The 18,525-nt window shown below is 33.1% G+C and overlaps 2 protein-coding genes across 2 annotated transcripts; one reads left to right on the top strand and one right to left on the bottom strand.

Moving 5' to 3' along the window:
- Positions 1–1,660: 1,660 nt before the first annotated feature.
- Positions 1,661–2,509, top strand: LOC21395415. Its single transcript, XM_010100590.2, has one exon. The coding sequence runs from the start codon at positions 1,773–1,775 to the stop codon at positions 2,349–2,351; it is 579 nt and encodes a 192-aa protein (XP_010098892.1). The 5' UTR covers positions 1,661–1,772; the 3' UTR covers positions 2,352–2,509.
- Positions 2,510–11,049: 8,540 nt separating this feature from the next.
- On the bottom strand, positions 11,050–17,938 carry LOC21395413. The gene is made up of 7 exons (XM_024167273.1): positions 17,552–17,938; positions 17,254–17,289; positions 15,974–16,072; positions 15,711–15,831; positions 14,893–15,196; positions 14,746–14,800; positions 11,050–11,337 (listed from the first exon to the last, which is right to left on the bottom strand). Exons 1-7 carry the CDS (start codon positions 17,690–17,692, stop codon positions 11,263–11,265), a joined length of 831 nt encoding a protein of 276 aa, XP_024023041.1. The 5' UTR covers positions 17,693–17,938; the 3' UTR covers positions 11,050–11,262.
- Positions 17,939–18,525: the final 587 nt, after the last annotated feature.

Below are 18,525 nucleotides of genomic sequence, written 5' to 3'. Positions count from 1 at the left end.
AAAAACACAAACTGTTGTTGGTCTACGTATCACCAATGAATGCTACACTTTTTGGCGGATCATCTTATCTTATGTGCAGTTTTATCATCCCTATTTGAGTCTGTTATTCCTCTTGTCTTTTTCACTAAGATGACATTTGTTCATAAATTTCACTTTTTGGCGGATCATCTTATCTTATGTGCAGTTTTATCATCCCTATTCGAGTCTGTTATTCCTCTTGTCTCTTTCACTAAGATGACATTTGTTCATAAATTTAAAATTATGATTTATGATTCTAATTTTTAAAATTTAAATTTTTTATAAGAGAAAAATATTGTAATAAAACTAAAATATATAATCTTAAACTGGATAAATCTCTTAAAATAAACGTCACCAAAATCTAGTGGAAAAGCCTAAACTCGTCTATAGAAAAAGATCTCACTCTCACATTATCCATCTAGAAGACAAATTAACCATGGTAACTTGTGGTTCAATTTATGTTTCTGATTTTTTGCTCTCCATCAAGGCTATTTGCTGATGAACTCACCACACCCTTGGCGCGATCAGCATACAAAAAAGTTATTGCAGCCTTTTGTAGAACTTTATGACAAACTGGTCAACTATGAAACCTTTCTCCTTCGACGCTAAAAAACAAACTCCTGAACATAATCTTCCCACCACAAATTTAGCCAAAACCAACCCCTCAAACTTTACTTCTCGGCCACAAAAGAAAGACAAATTCTCTCCTGCCCCTAGCGTTTTACCCAATCCTTCTACCAACAACGACGTCTTAAAATCTCTGTTCAGTTCACGAATTTAAGTTTTTAATTTAAATTAAGATGTGATTTTATATAAAAATTTTTCACTGTAATAGAAAAATTAATATAACTTTTTATAAGAGTTTTTAACAGTAAAAAAATTAAAATTAAAAATTTAAATTGATAAAATGTATGAGGCTTCAATCTTTCAATCAATATCTCATTTTTTATCAACTCTGACTTTTACATTGTGCGTGAAAAAAATAAATAAATAAATACTAATAACGTTTAACATCACACAGTAATAAAAAGAGATTCCACAGCATAAAACTGGAGTGCAACTCCTTAATTGTGCTACTCCAGAGCATGTTTTATTAAAAAATAATAATAAAAAATATTTGAAAATACTACTAGTGTTACCGGTGTCGAGCATGTCTGCGAATAAAAATGTGAAAAAATAGTAGAAAATAGACCAATATGAAAAACTTAAAAAAGTATATAAATCAATTTTTAGTTATAGAAATTAATAGGCCATACTTTGTCAAGTTATAGTTCATAATCAGATAAATTATGGATAAACTTGTCAAGTTATGGTTCATAGCCAGACAAGTTATAGATAAAAATCGTGAATTATAGACAATAACTTGTCAAGTTATGGTTCATAACCGGACAAGTTATGAACAAAAATAGTATTTTAACTTATTTATTAACTTATATAAACTATTAACCTATTAATTTTAATTTATCTCAAATCTTAATCAATTTCTTTCTTTCTCCCTAAAATGCGGCCCACGCTTTAGCATTGTTCTAAAAATGGTTGAGTTGTGATACTAACGGGCATAGGATATCCCTCATTCCACCTAAATCACCACCGTCGAAACACCCTGTAAAGATTACACAAACCCATCGAGATCCGAGCCAAAAACTCTTCATTCCTTCCTACCTTTTAAAAACCTCTCTCTCTCTCTCTTGAAAGACAGTCAAAGATTTACTAAAACCACTGTAAAAAAACTGCAACACCAAAGCAGCTCATCAATGGCGGATCAGTACGAAACCCATCGCCATAATCAACCAACAATCCCAAAGGAGACGGCCCTTCAAGCCCTCAACACCATAATCCAACTCCACTTCGAGAAAACTCTCGAGAAGAAGCGCTCCATCGACCTCCAAAAGAAAGAGCTCCACAAGCTCTTCCAGCTCTTCTTCATCTTCTTGGGCCTCGTCTTCCTGGCACAGGCCCAGCCCAACGGCCGCCTCCAGTGCCGCCACTGCTGGGTCCCCATCCTCCTTCTCTCCCTGGCCCACCTCATCTTCTACGTCTCAGTTGCACAGACCCTCCGATGCATTAACGGCTTCAAGTATCAACGGCGCTGCCACAAGCTTACTCTGGGACTGGCCACAGAGAAGCTGAGGGAGATCAAGATGAGGATGAGTAGTGCTGCTGGAGGTGGGGACCACTTTGATGGGGGTGAGGATAGTTTTGAGATTCATTATCAGGAACCTCCTGAGAGTTATTTTGGTAAGTTTAAGAGGAACTGGGCTTTGCATTTTGGATTCTTGATCTTGATCTACACTTTTATGGTTTCTTCTTCCGTTGTTCTTCTTTGTTTTTAGTTCTTTTTTTTTTTTAGAGAGTAATTAGATGGAAATTAGTCATTTATTGTTGTTGGGTTGATTTTGATTTTGGGGTGTGAAATGAATTTTTTTTTGGCGTTGTTTTTCTCTTAATTCCTCAATCACAAATGTGCACAAATGCCTAGTTTTAGTCCTTTTAGAGTTAGAGATTAGAGATTAGATGGGCATTTAGGTTTGTATGGTTGTGAATTATTGTAGTTGATTTTTCTTAATGAAATATTGTAGTTGAATGTTGATTTGTGAATTATTCTTCTTGTTTTTATCTATTTCTCTCTTGATCAAGCACAAAAATGGGAAAAAAGGTGAATTTGGAAGAGGTGAGGGGTCAACATAATTAACTTTTGTGTTTCATGACAAATTTTGTCTTAGAAATGTCAATTTTGAATGTTGGAGGAAAAAAGTGGTGTTAGATTATGTATGGTGACAGAAAGAGGGTACTTTTAACTTTTCATGGAAAACGTTTTTTCTTTCTTTAAAGTTTAGGAGCTTTTTTGCCTTCTTTTGTTGCCATTCGATGGAAAACACAAACATATTTTTAACAAAATTAGATTGCAATGTCCACTAATAGGCGATAAAAAGTTAAAACTACAGTTATGACTAAATGCTGGGTTTTGAATTTTGAAAGAACCATAAACAGTTGGTATTTATTGTTGGCTTCTCTACCTCCCAAGGATTTTATGGAGGGAATTGATTAGTAGGGTGAAAATATTATCTTTTTCTACTACTACTCAACTGTTGTGGACCGTTGGATCTTACCATTCTCCTTAAAATGGTTATAATTTTGATTTAATTTGACAGTCTACCACTGTATTATACCGTAATAACAGGAATTATTACCTACCGTAAAAATCTCCCCTTTTACTATAGAACCAAATAGTCTTGGAGAAGATTTTAATTGAAAAAAAAAATACAACAATGAAATATATTCATTAAAAGCCATTAAAGAGTAGAATACAAGACAATACTAAAATTAAAGAAACAAGCGATTAGATAATACAAATGTACTCTTGTCACAGAAACAGAGAGAACTCTTTTACAAAGTGGTACTAAAACAACATTCCGAGCCACATTCTAGTCTAACAATGAACTCAAATCACACAACTCAGTTTTAAAGCAGCGGGGAAACCACGTTTTATTTGAGAAATACACCACCGACATAAAATGGTGAAGAGACCACTGCCTCCAAGTGAGACAAAACGTCAGTACATGAGGAAATCATCACTGTTACAACACAACCACAAACAAAAATTAAAAACTAAAAATAACAAGTCATTATCATAATGCCTAGGTTTGAGACGTGGGGTTAATCCAGTTTACCACCTGCACAACTTTCTAATGACGATGACCGGCTACTTCAACTAATTAGGGCTGAAAGTGACCCAGGGGCCAGAAATGGGGTTCATCCAAGTTTACCACCTGCACAACTTTCTAATGACGATGACCGGCTACTTCAACTAATTAGGGCCGAAAGTGACCCAGGGGCCAGGAATGGGAACTGGCCTGTGGTCCCTTGTTCACCGTTTGCTGTGAAGTTTGAGGGGCCTGTTCTTTTGTCCCTTTTGAGTTAGGTAACCTGAGTGTGAATTTTGAGTTGAATTTGAGTTATAACTTGAGTTGAAATTGTAATTTGAGTTTGTGTTTGGTTGTGTAAATTTGAGTTATTGTTTGAGATAAGAATCTTTTTGAGTTTGTGTTTGAGTGAGTCAACACTTGAATTTGTATTTAGATAGTATTTTAATAAAAACTCAATGCTAATAGAAAATTTTAATAGGGTATATGAATGGGGTTTTATTCGTCTTTTCGTTGTCAACGCATAGAAAAAAAATCATCTCAATCAGAATTAAAACGAAAAAGTTATAGCATTTTTAAGAATAGAAAAAATACTGTTCATTAATTTGAGTTCGAGTTTCTGAACTCGAGTTGAAGGAAAAACTTGAACTCGAGTTTTAGTCCCAAACTCGAGTTCAAACTTAAAAGAACATGAATTTGAATAAAGTTGTAACTCTGAGTTGCATTTTTTTTGAGTTTTTGACTCAAAAATAGGCTGCTAAACCGAAATTCGTGTGCTTTTAATGGTTTTATAAGATAATTTGTTTAATACTTTGAACTATTAGCATTATTAGGATCTGGTCTCTATTGATTTTAAACATAATAATCTCAAAGGGCTCTCTCTCTCTCTCTCCCTCTCTCCCTCTCTTATATTTAACAAAAGCGGTAACATTGCTATTGTAAATCCTCATAGATCATTATTGAGTGTAGTGGCCTAAAAGTACAGTGTAGATTTGAAGTCACAAGTTCGGGTGTTTGGTTACCCTTTCGGAGTATTAAATGTAAATGTTTAGGGTTGTTCTTTTGTAACGCAATTCAGAAAAAGTTTAAATTCGAGTTATAATTTTATTTAAGTTCATGTTTTTTTATAAAATTTGAGTTTGAACTCGAATTTAGGACTAAACTCGAGTTCAAGTTTTCCCTTCAACTTGAGTTCAAAAACTCAAACTCAAGTTAATGAACAATATTTTTTCTATTCTTAAAAATATAATAACTTTTTCATTTTAATTCGGATTGAGATGATTTTTTTTCTATGCATTCACAATGAAAAGACGAATAAAACCATACCCATATACCCTATTAAATTTTTTCATCACCATTGAATTTTTATTAAAATATTATTTTAATACAAATTTAAGTTTTGACCCACTCAAACATAAATTTAAAAAGATTATCAATTTAAATCATAACTCATATGTGCATATTCAAACACAAACTAAAATTATAATTTCAACTCAAGTTTAAATTAAGATCATCACTCAAATCATCCTAACTCAAAAATACAAATAAACAACCGCTTTATTTCCTTAAGTCTACTCGATTAAAGGAGTCTGGGTCACACCCTATGTACTCTTATCATTACATTCAGTAGGATTAGAGTGATGTACTTCTTGTCCCTCTCTGATAATACTTATGAGGGTATGCTAACGCTAATTATCTCGCCTCAGGCTTCACGGAACAAAAAGACCTTGTAAAGGAAATTGTATCTAACACTCCATTTAGTAGGAGGAAAAAAAAAGAAAATGAAAAGAAAATACATAAAAAAAAGAAAATGTGAAGAAAAAGAATAAAGTTGATTTTCCGTATTTAGTATGATGAGAGGAAAGAAAATATGTAATAGCCTAAATGACTATTTTATTAATTGTTTAATATTAATTTAGATTTTAAAATAAAAACATAAAGGTAATTTTAGCCATCAACGAGTGGATTTGAGTTTCCTCAAAATGTTGGAGAGATAAAAAATGGTGTGCCTAATATAACTTTTATCTATCATATTTTCCTTTCTCTCATCTTTTTTTTTTTTTTTTTTACCAAACAATTAATTCTATCATTTTCTATACAATAATCCCTCTACCCACTTCCTTATGTCTATACTAGCCTTTATGTGTGTAATATTACACATGACATAGACAACAATAACAATAGAAACTATTTAGGTCAATATCCCTTGAGCCACAATTTGGTCTAATTAAGTTTGGAGAATATTTTGGCATGTGTAGCGTTAAATAATCAACAAAGCTTTGGCCCAAGGAGGTGTCACCATAAATTGTTTTAATCAATGAGTCTTGAAGAGAATTCACCACCACATTTCGACGCAAGTACAGGAGGAATGTGATAAACTCACATATCAGATCCTCTCGTAGAATTCCTATATTGAGCTTGAAAAATTATTTAAAATTTAAGAATTTTCGTAGTAAGAAGCATTTATTGATAATGAATTTTCTAATATCCAATTAAAGAAAAAAAATTGATAAAGAAAACAAATGGTTTAAAGGGAATTTTCTAATATCCAATTAAAGAAAAGAAATTGATAAACAAAAACAAAAATGCTTCAAAGGCAATATAACAAAAATACTATGATGTAGAAATATTAGTCAAAATAAAATAAGATCCTTTGCATACCTCAACATAAGAGTCCCTTATTATTACTTTCTTCCTTCTCATCTCTAAACAGTAAACATCAGCTAGTTTATCTACGGGATTTTTTTTTAATTGCCAAAGAGAAAAAGAACTGCCACACCATTAATATAATAAATTCAAAATCACGATTTAGATTCTTAAAATTGTTTTAACGAATAATGTATAAGCAGTTGGTTAAGAATCTTTACTGTTCTTTTTACTTACGATTAGATTCAAATTAATTTCAAGTTTAACTCTCGATAAATGTTCGTTGTCTGTAACATAATTGTTAAAAAAATAGACAGAATGAACACGTGGGACGCATGTGATGCTTTAAAATTGTTGTTCCGGCAGGCATTCTTCCACATTTTGGCGGGGAAAGAAGAATGCAATTTGAGGGGCCGTTCGGTTTGTTAATTCGAGTTTTTAATTCAAGTTGAGATGTGATGTTGTGTGAGAGTTTTTTATTGTAGTAAAAAAATTAGATGTGACTGTTTCTGAGAGCTTTTTACTGTAGCAAAACTCAAATTTTAAACTCAAATCAGCGAAAAAAACGAGAAATCCGATAATTTAGGCATCATGGGCATTATCAAGATTAGATACGGATTCCATTTCATGCACCTGTGAGTTATACCAAAAAGTGAAGATATTTTATGGCAGATGATTACGATAACCATTCTTGCAGTATTGAAGCACCTTGAGAAGAAGAGCATTACTAGTTCCCCTACAGATTTCCAGTTCAAGCGTGTCCAAGCGGTCATCTTCCACTAGTATGCGTGTCTTGCCAGATACGCTATTCTTATTTTTCTGTCTTAGCTATTTCACCACTATTTATCTTTTATGTTATTTAAATTTAATACTCTGACCATATAAATATGAATTAAATACTGAAAATACTTAAATAAATCGTAAAATGTTAAAATTTAATTAGAAGAAAAATTAAAGAGACAGCTAGCTAGACAGAGAAATGATATAACAGATCTTGAAACTCAATTTTACGTGACAGCTTGTAGAGCCTCTGATATTTTATGGCAGATGATTACGATAACCATTCTTGCAGTATTGAAGCACCTTGAGAAGAAGAGCATTACTAGTTCCCCTACAGATTTCCAGTTCAAGCGTGTCCAAGCGGTCATCTTCCACTAGTATGCGTGTCTTGCCAGATACGCTATTCTTATTTTTCTGTCTCATTAGCTATTTCACCACTATTTATCTTTTATGTCATTTAAATTTAATACTCTGACCATATAAATATGAATTAAATACTGAAAATACTTGAATAAATCGCAAAATATTAAAATTTAATTAAAAAAAAAATTAAAGAGACAGCTAACTAGACAGAAAAATGATATAACAGATCTTGAAACCCAATTTTACGTGACAGCTTGCAGAGCCTCTCGCGATCGTTATGGTAGGATGGATCTTCAACTGACGCAATGCAATACTTGTCTGTGCAGGAAAGAAAAGAAGTGACCCTAGCATAGAAAGAGAGAAAAGTTAGAGAGTCGAGGGGGTTATAATTTGCAATGAGAGAGAAAAAAAAGTGTATCATTCAAGGGTTTAGACTTTTTTTTTTTGTTTTTTTTTGAAAGTCTCACAAGAGATGCTTGAGCTCCACGTAAAAACCAAGCAATAAAGAAGCTTCACTAGTCAAATAATTTTTTTAAAGATTATTCGTTTATTTTACTGATTTGAGTTTAGAATTTAAGGCCTCGTTCATTTCACCGATTCGAGTTTTCAGTTTTAAGTTTTTACAGTAAAAAATTCTCAGAAATGGTCACATCTAACTTTTTCTGTTACAGTAAAAAGCTCTCAGAAAATGTCACATCTCAGCTCGAATTGAAAACTCAAATCTACGAAGTGAACGAGGCATGAGTTTTATTACAGTAAAAAGCTCTTAAAAATATTTATATATAATTTTTTTACTACAATAAAAAATCCTCACATAAAATTTTATAAAATGACTTCAGAATAATCTCAAACATTCACTTTTTATACTACATTGTAAAAGATTTAAGAAAGTAATCTTGCTAATTTTAGGGTTTGTTTTATGAGTTTAAATCATAATTTATGATTTCGACAGTTAAAATTTAAAAGTTTTATAAAAAAACATGTAACAAAATTAAAAACCAGAATTTAAACTATACAAAATCCTCATGTCGTATGCTGCGAGATCACGTCGAATGAAGCAAACATAAACGTTGCACATTAGTTAATGTCAAATAAACTACAGATGATTGAATGACACTTCAAAAAAAAAAAAAAAAAAAAAAAAAAGAAAGACCCCTTAAAAAAAAAAAAAAAAAAAAAGAAAAGAAAAGAAAAGATAACCCTCTTCTTCTTCATTCTATCCCTTGCTACTCCTGCACTCTATTTACTTTTTAGTATACCGTACTATACCGTCGCACTGTAAATTATTCATTTTTATGTAATTGACTCTAAGAGTTCGTTTGATTTATAGATTAAAATTATATGATTAGAATTATTTTTGATTTACATGTATTTTTTATGAGAGAAAATACTGTAGCGAACCACGAATCATGATTCAAATCAAGGAACGAATCTCTCTACTAAACATCACATAAACTTTTAATTTTAATAAAATACATCTTAAATTTTAAATTCAATAATAGTTAGGGTCAAATAGCTAATCGAGAAGCTTCCTGTTGTGTTGTCCGATGTCCACAAACGCACAGACCATCCACTACTTGATTATTCTACGAGCTAGTGAGACTAATCCACTAAAGACTGATGGATCAATTTTAATAACACCACTTCAATTGCAATTAACTTTAAAATTAAAGGTACATTTAAAAAAAAATGAAAGTTCCGGATTCATAATGCAAAAAGTGAATTGTTTAGAGTATAAAGTACAATTTACTCTTTCTAAAACAACCGGATAAAACCAAAAAAAAAAAAAAAAAAGGTTGAGTGATATATTCACGATAAATAACCCATGGGACAAAAAGTAGCAAATACATCGATTGCATTTATTTTATATCATACTTTTGGAGGCCTTCGTAAAAATAACTCAATAGAAAAATTTTATTAGTAAAATAACTTTTCAAAAATTTTTATTTGCAAAATAATTTTCTTTTAAAATATGACAATCTCTCTCCTCTCTCTTTGGTTCTTCTCTTGTGTTTTTAAAGAAAAACTCACCCCATTTCTGAGAGACTCCCATTAACACTAAAATCACACAGAGAGACGGTTCTAGAGAGAGAAAGGGAGAATTTTAGAGAGAGAAAGTAAAGAGAAGGCGCTGTTGAGATCTAGATCTCTCTCTATATTTGTCGCTGCGAACGAAGCCATGGCGAGAGCAGCTCTCGCTCTTGAGCTATGGATATGTTTCTCTCTCATCCTCTTCTTCCATGAAAATAAATAAAATTAAAATTAAAAAATCATTTTCTTAATTTTATTTTTTTACTTGGTTATTTTAACCAAATTCTCTCTGAGAAAGGGCGATTTGGAGAAACAATTGTTCCTTCTAAAGTTTAAGCTTTATTGACAAATTTCTTGCTTTTGAAAATAGCTATTGTTTTTAAAAAAAGATAAATTTAATTTTCACTCATGAATTTGAGTAAAAATTGATTTACACGCACTTAGATTTTAAAATGTTAGCAAGGACACCCCTTCTATTATATTTCGTCTATTTAAAGCATACATGGCACTAGTTTAAAAAATAAAGATCCATTTAAGCCAAAAAATCTTAATTATTAGTGAAACTAATTAAAAGAACCCAAATTATTCCTAATAATTGATTAAAAAAAGCCTTCTTTTTTTGTCATTCTTCGCATTCACTATTTAAAACATTGACTACACTAACATTATATTTTATTATTTAAACAGAAAATGAGATAGTAAAATTCACGTGTCAAATAATATATGTAGAGAGTGATGCTAAGCCATAGTGGCGATATAGATTTCTATCTTAGATTTTTAGGAGGGATAAGGTTTACTAACAGGCTAATCTGGTATTCTTTTAAAAACAAAAGAAGTCTTTTTTTTTTTTTTTGTTAATTTTAATTTAATTTTAGGATTAATTTAAGGTTTCATAATCATTTTAATAATTAAAGTTTTACTTTGCATTATCACTTTTAAATTAGTTTTTATTCTTTAAACTAGTGCCACATCTATTTAAATAGACCGAATGTGACAAGAGTGTTTATGCTAACGTTTTGAAGTTCGTGGGGTATATGAACTAGTTTTCATTGTTCAAGAGGCAAGATGACAAAGTTTCCAAAGTTCGAGGGGGGCAAAAATAAAATATCTCCTTTCAAAAATTCAGGACAAATTAATTATAAAAAAAAAAAAAAATTCTAAAGTGCCAAATTATGAGAATTTCAGAGGCTGAAAGCCAATCTGGTGATGGTTTTACATTTTCCTTGAGCTGAATGGACAACTGAAACGCTCACGTGAGACTCCAAAAAAATGAAATTACTGGATTCAGAAATAGTAGAATACATCTTCAAGATTCAAGTCTGAATTTCAAATACAATTTATGTTTTTCTCTCTGCGTATAAATAAATAAAAATTAAATAAAGGAGGAACATGTTGTAAAAGAGAATTAGTGCAAGTTGGAGAGTTTACAATATCAACAATGCTATCTCAGTAAACAGCTACTTCAATCTTCATTTCCTATAGTTTGTGAATTGAAGAACAATCTACTTGAGAAAATATCTATCACCTATTTTAACATATATAATTCCTTTTTTTTTTATTAGGGGAAAAATGAGGATAAAATAACGTAAAACATAAACTCCATCCCCTCTTCATTTGGGGAAAAAAAAAGAGGATAAATTAAAATACTCCATCCCCTCTTTACTTGGGAAAAAATGAGGATAAATTAAAATAAGATCTAGACTATATCATACCATCTATTGTTAGAGCTCTACCAGATTTGAGAATCAAAAGAGAAGCTGTAGAAGTTCGAAACTACTGCTTACGCCGGCGAGAGCACCTTGCACAAGGAGTTGTACGCATCGACACAGAGTTTGAATTTCTCTTCAGCCATTGCCTGCAAACATGCATTCATATTGTGTAAGAACTACGACACCAAGACACGATCACAGAGTGCAAGGATCAAATATGGCGGAATTGGACATCTTGATGTTGTCATCAGGTTTATTAGAGAATGCAAGAAAGCTTGGTTTTTTTTTTTTTCTTTTTTTAATAGAAAACTCAAAACTTAAATCAGCTTGCAGATCTTCTTAACCCTTTTTTGTCCAACGTAGACCGCTAGAAGCACCAGTTCGTGCTTTGGAGAACATTCTTATACCTAATACTAGGAGAGGGAGGGGTAGACCAAGAATTACGTGGACCGAAATAGTTAGGAAAGACATTCTAGATCTAGACTTTCAGGAAAGTTTAATTTCGAACAGAGCTGCATGGAAAAGTGAAATCTATATAGCCAACCCCAATTAAGTTGGGATTAAGGCTTGTTGTTGTTGTAGAAAACTCAAAACTTAATTGATAACAAAATAAAAAAAGTGCAAAAGTAGAAGTGGATGAGATATCCAACAACGAAAAAACAAAGCAATAACAAGAAATAGCATAAAATCAAAGAACCATCAAACAAAAACAATACACAAATTCAACCCACGACTAACAAATAACATCCTCCCAACTTGTCATGATCAAGTGAGAAATCCTGAACGGCAGAATCTATTGAAGCCCAAAGGGAAGCCAAAATTTTTGCTTTCTCAAAGAGATCCTCTTTTTGCAGTTCGTTTTCTTCAAATATTCTCTGATTTCTTTCCAACCAAATCACCCAAAGTATCAGAGGAAAGGGGAAAAGAAAATTATTGAAGAAGCTAAAAATTGCTTTCTTACATTCCAGAAATGAAAAAGCAAAAGGAAAGTTCTACTTAATGGATGCTGGTCACAATTCTGTTATACCAATTCCTGCTCACCATCGGTAAAGGAGAAAAGTATCAAATTACATTTATTACTACTAACTTTAAACTATTTGCTAAAATACCCCAGGAGTTCTAATACAAAGAATAGCACTCTTAAACGACTTCCACATCACACGTGCTTTCTTTCCTTTGCCGAAGCTGATTCTACTAGAAGGTCATTACCACGGGCTGGAGCCACCCAACTAAAACTGGTTGCATTGAACAAGTTCACACCACAGGAATCTAGCTAAACAATGAAGAAATAAATGATCAGCAGATTCATGATTTTTCCTGCACGTAACGCGCCAGTTTAGAGAAAGAGCGTGAAGGGAATGCTTTCTTTGAATCATTTCACAAGTATTCAGCCTTCTATGGAATATTAACCCAACAAGGACTTTGACTCCAGAGCCACAGGATTCCCAAATTAAATCAAAGGGAAGAAAGGGGAAAGAAAAGCTATTTTGGATCAACAAATAAATAAAGGAGTTGCAAGAAAATCCGTTATCATCGCATACCCACACTCGCCGATCAGGAACGGATGATGATAATGAGGAATTCCCCAAGGCTGAAATAAAATCAGAAAATTGATCATATTCCCTATCATTAAAGTTCCTTCTGAAACCGAAACTCCAGCACAAATAGGAAATTTCATTTGGGACTAAAACTTCATCAATCTTTACATCCCTATGATCAATCAAATGATAGTGTAGGAAAGGAGAGAGCCAAAGGCCCGTCACCACACCACACATCCACCCAAAAATGAATGGAAGATCTGTCGCCCACCCTCCATTTAACTCTCTTAAGTAAAGAATCCAAACCTTGTGAAATCCAATTCCAAGGGTTTTGATGTGTACGGTCTCTTTTGGCAGAGCTTTTGCTTTTACTTTTAGCCAGTAGAAGAAGAGAATCAAAAGTTGTGGCTTTTCAGTAGTGTTTGGAACCAATAGCTTAACCGGTCAAAATGAGTTTTAAATTTTCTAATCAACAATAAAAGCGTTGGAATTACGTTTATAATGCCTTAATGAAACTCTAGTGCACGTTTCAAAATCTATTAAGAAGTGCTTTTTATAGAAGCCTCATTTTGTGTCTTTGACTAGAAACTCTTCTGAAAAACCGAAACACTTATGGCAGATCTTCCAAACACTTCGAGAAACTACTTTTGGCCCAGAGAAGCCAAAAGCAACTTTTAGGAAGCTCTCCCAAACATGTTAGAATCCCATCTATTACGTTGAAGTCCATATTTCCTCCTAATAACATTTGCCCCATAGAGAACCTTGTTCCAAGGGAAACCTCCAGAACCATTTCCCCAATAAGGCTTGTTTCCTTCTCAATAAATTCCCAACACCAGGCCACCATCCTTTTTGCTCAATGGCACAATTGATCAAGCCACCATTACACCATATTATCAACCCGTCCTTTCTCAAAGCTTTCCCACAAGAAGTGTCTCATTTTACTCTCCAACTCTTTGGCTACCATCACTGGCTATTAGAAAATCAACTAAAAATATATTGGGACACTTGCCAGTAGTGACTGACTCAATGTTGGTCTTCCTCCCTTAGGCAAGAAACTTTTCTTCCTATTGTTCAATCTCTTGCAAACTTTTTCAATCACTGGGATCAAGAATTCTTTGGCTGGCGGATTCCCCCTAGAGGGAGGCCAAGATACTTCAAGAGCCACTTTCCAACTTCACAAGCCACCTCCCTTGCCAATTATTGAATTTCACTCTCTTCCAAGTTTATGACGTTCAAAATGCTTTTTCCCAAATTTATATTCAATCCCCAAACAAGAGAGAAAATTTTTAGAATCACAAGTGTGTTCCTAAAATTTTCTCTCGACAACTCAACAAGAAGCAACATATGAACGGTGAATTGAAGGTGAGAGATGGAACATGTTCATTTCCTACTACAAATCCTTTTACCACCTCCACAGCACACCTTTATAGATTGAAGGGGAGAAAATTTTTTTAACACCATATCCTCCAGCACTTCTTTCGATCTATTTGCCAAGACCTTAGCTAAAATTTTATAGAGACTTGACATTAAGCTAATCGCTCTAAAGTCCACCTTCCTAGAATCCACTTTCTTAGGAATGAGGCATAGAAATGTATGATTTATGTTTCTATTAACCACCCCACTCCTAAAAGCTCATTATAGCCTTTTCACATGAACCCAAACATCTAAAAATTGTTAAGTGGCTTATCAACTCTGCAACCAGCAGCTTAATTTTCAAGCTAATCAGACAGCAGAAACTCAAGTTCTTTTTCTTCTTCTTCATCTTTTTTTTTTTTTTTTTGGTATTAGAACAGGTTGAGATTTAATACCAAGAAGATAGGTTTTGTTTGTAGATACAGTACAAGATTATTTTAGTCATTTTATTTAAAAGTTCCAACGTACCCCATCAAACTATACGCCTAGTCAATATTCAACAGTAAATATGGGATGATTGCTGACTAGTCACTAGATCCACATCTAACATATTAACATTAAACACAAATTAAACAAATCATACAATGAACATAAGTTAAGAACCTGTGAAGGGCCGGGATGCTTATCAGGATGCCATTTTAAAGCGGATAACCGGAAACTGCAAAGGACAAGTCAAAATTGCAATGAGTGAGTAAAAAGAAAAAGAAGCGGAAATTAAACCGATAGATAAAAGAGCAATGAAGGGCTTACGCCTTTTTAACATCTTCTAAATGCAGAGGGCCAGTTGGAGGCAGACCGAGAATTGTTCTATCAGAAGATGATCCTAGAGTGTAGGTTTCATCATCAGACTCAGAATCACTACTACTTCCCCATGTTCTACTATGTTTCCAGCTCGAGTGCTCTGTCCACTCAAATTCAGAAGCTGAACTTCTGAAAAAAGACTCCCCTCGCGAGTTAAAAGACCAAGTACACCGTCTGTTGCCGAATGTCGCTTCGAAGGTTGTATCACGATGTTCATCAAAATCCCAACCGAAGTTGGCCCTTCTAACTTTACCTGAAGATGTAAAAGAAAACAGATTAACTTGTTAGGACGTATGTTTAAACCAGTTCACAACAGCTTTACAATGAAAAAGTAATAGGATGAATACCTAGTAAATGTATAAACATAGTTTTGTAAGATTTAAGATTTTAAAATTTGAAAATTGGATTTAGTCGTCAACTGTCCCTATCAGAATAGGAATGACTAAGGATTGTGAATTGACAGCAATAATCATATCTGAATAACGGAAATGAATTGCACGAAATAAAGTCTAAACACACCAAATTCTACAATAATCACACAATTTCCTTCGAGGTAGTTGTTCATAGCTGATGAGGAGTTATTGACTTTTGAAGCTATTGCACAGACGTTTATTTTGGCTGTTGATTTTAACTTCCAAAGTTGAACTTATAAAATATGCTTTTGACCATCTTGTCAGTTAATTAACCTTATAAAAATTAGACGATAATGCACAAATAAGTAGGAAAGGGAAAAAACCCAGTGAAAGAAAACTAATAAAATAACTCACGTTTGTTTATCTTCTGGTGATATCTATCATCATGTCCGGCTGAATTTCTTGATTTATGCTTCTTATTTGAATTATCAGATTTACCTGTGTTCCAACCAATCTTCCATCCCGACTCTTCTTCCTAGGTAAGAGTATCATAATAAGCCCTTATTAGAACAAGAAAGAGAAAACAAACAACCAAGTAGATGTAGGAGAAAAAATTCCAGTAAACAACATGTTTTTGTCAAGGTATTGGAGCATAATTGCAATAGCAGAAAGTTTACCGGCAATGAAAATTTAGAGGGTCCACTTCTGTACAGAAAATCATTCAATGCTTTCTTAGTATCAGCACGCCTTTGACGTATTGCGAACCGCATTTGTTTCTGAATTAAAACATTTAGTGTAAGAAATACCACATAATAAGGAATCCAAACAGAGAGTTTGAAATGAGAAGAAGGGCATGCCAAAAATGAGATCAAAACAAGCAAACAAGAAATTTTCAAGATTGTATCTTATCCTTAATATCAGGATCTAGAACCACGTGATAAGCGAAAAGTTCGAATACAACATATATGCAGACAGAAACAGAATCCTGCAAAATTCCACTTTTGGTAACCAACTCCATATGGATGTCACGGTATCTCATAAATAAACCATGGAAATATATGAAATTGAATAAATAAAAAATACATGATTGGTCAATCCACATAAGCTTATGAAGGTAAAGACGAACGGGGATGAGTGTGTTCTTCATCAATAAAAAAGCCACCTAAACATTTTATGAGCGCTAAAAGATACTTTTTCGATCCCCCTCTAAGTATTCTGCTTTGGCCATTGCCAAGGTTTGAGCTTACATAATGGAAGAGAAGAAATTTTCCAATAAATTTTAAGTCTACAAACATATAAAATGAAGCACACTCATCGGCAATGATATCAACATGGAGTTTATGAAGCTACCATACAATGGCAGCATCGCACCTAACTTTCGTCTTTGGTTGGAAGTTACAGTAAAACATAAGTTCTCTAAGATTAATTCTATATAAAACCAATCCTAGCAACTGAAAGAGATTCAAAACATTTCATTACTGAATACCAAATAACAGGCCTTAAAGGAGAAAATGACAAGGGGAAAATTAAGCACTAGACTACTAAGGGCGAATCTGGCAAGGGCCAAGGTTTCTTGGAACCTGCTTTTGGCTTCATTGGGAGTGTTCAGATGACCTTTAAAGAGTTTCCAGACTTCCAGACAAAGCCACAAAATGTGGCTTCTCAAGAAAGTTCTTCTGATAAGACTTTTGAAACTTATATTAGAGCTTCAGCAAGATTATATAAATTCCAATTTTATCCTATTAGTCTCTCTTGAATATGGATGCAAAAAGTGGCCGAAAATTCATGACTTTTACTTCTTTTCTTCCACTGCTCAAAAGCGCAAGTAAAAGCCAAACAGCTCTAAGAGTTATAACATTTTAAGCTTCCCTACCTTTCTAGTTAAAGAACATAAATGTCAAAGTCCAAACTCCAAACAAATAAATTTAAGAAGAATTCCAAGATTAAAAAACCAAACCTTTGATGCTTGATGTTGGTGGCTTCCTTTTACACCCTGTGACCAAATGAAGACAAGCACATTAAGACCCAACTGATCAAGCAATATCAACATTGCCAAACAAGGAAAAAAAAATCTCAAAAAATAAAAGGCACTTTAAAATTAGTCTCTCATACTTGAACACAAACACAAGTAAATACAGAGAAGAAAAAAAAAAAAGAAACAAAAACTGTTTATCTAAAATAAAATTTTCTCTGGACATAAAATTTCGTAAAAACAAAATTGGATAAAGTTAGAGAAGAAAGAGAAAGTATCTTACAGCATTAAAGTTGTTCTTCCATTTCTGAAAATAAATCGGTGTAGAATGGAAGGAGGCGAATTGGGTTACGACAGAAGACGATGGAATCAAGGAGTTCTTCAAAAGCAAGAGGTTTCGCCATCTGGGTATTGGCCATGGCATCTTGTCGTTTTGAAGAAAATTTCGAAATCACGATTTTATTATAGTTTTTTCTGCTTTGTGGGTGTGTGTGTATGTATATATATATCCTACGTCTTACAAGGAATTGGGTTGTTTTTGCGGAAAAGAAAGTTCAGATTCTGTGATCGCCAGCCCTGGGCGTCACATTGGTGTTGTGCTTTGCGGTGTTTGAGCCGAGCTCGGTTCTGTTAACCTGCGACGGATCAAAATCAGACGAGAGGAGAGTGGTTTTTGAGGGTTAATACATGGCTTGTATAGAATTACAAAAGATTAGTTTCATACATGCCCCTCAACTTTGTATCATATTGAAAGATGCCTATAAATCTTGAAAAAGGGTTCATTTACACCCCTGAATTATATATCTTAAATCTTTTAATGTTAAAATGCATCTTTATATTTATAAAACTGACAAAATGGTTACGTGAAACTATTTAAATTTTTATAAACGCCTCAAATTAATGACTTTAAGTCAATTTACCTCCTGAATTAGTACTTTTGTATCAATTTGCCCCTCGATAATTTAAAAGATTAGGGAGAAATTGACACAAAATTAATTGTTCACATGCATTATAAATTACTTTTCCTACTTCTTGCAGTGAAATGAACCCTTTTAAAAATTGGGGACGTGTTGAAACGTGGTATAAACTTTAAGGGGTATTTATGAGATTAACGGTCTCTGAACTTTACCCTTATCTCACTTTGATCCTTAGTTTTTTAAAACATCTCAAAATTTACCTCAAACAAACAATTTGTTTCACTTTTAGTCTTTTTGTCAGTTGGATGTTAAAAATTGAACCAAATATAGATGATGTTCG

The sequence above is a fragment of the Morus notabilis genome, unplaced genomic scaffold, assembly GCF_000414095.1.
Source record: "Morus notabilis unplaced genomic scaffold, ASM41409v2 Scaffold1420, whole genome shotgun sequence".
NCBI classification, from domain to species: domain Eukaryota; kingdom Viridiplantae; phylum Streptophyta; class Magnoliopsida; order Rosales; family Moraceae; genus Morus; species Morus notabilis.
Note: the sequence above shows the minus strand (reverse complement) of the source record. Positions and strands in the feature narration are given on the sequence as shown.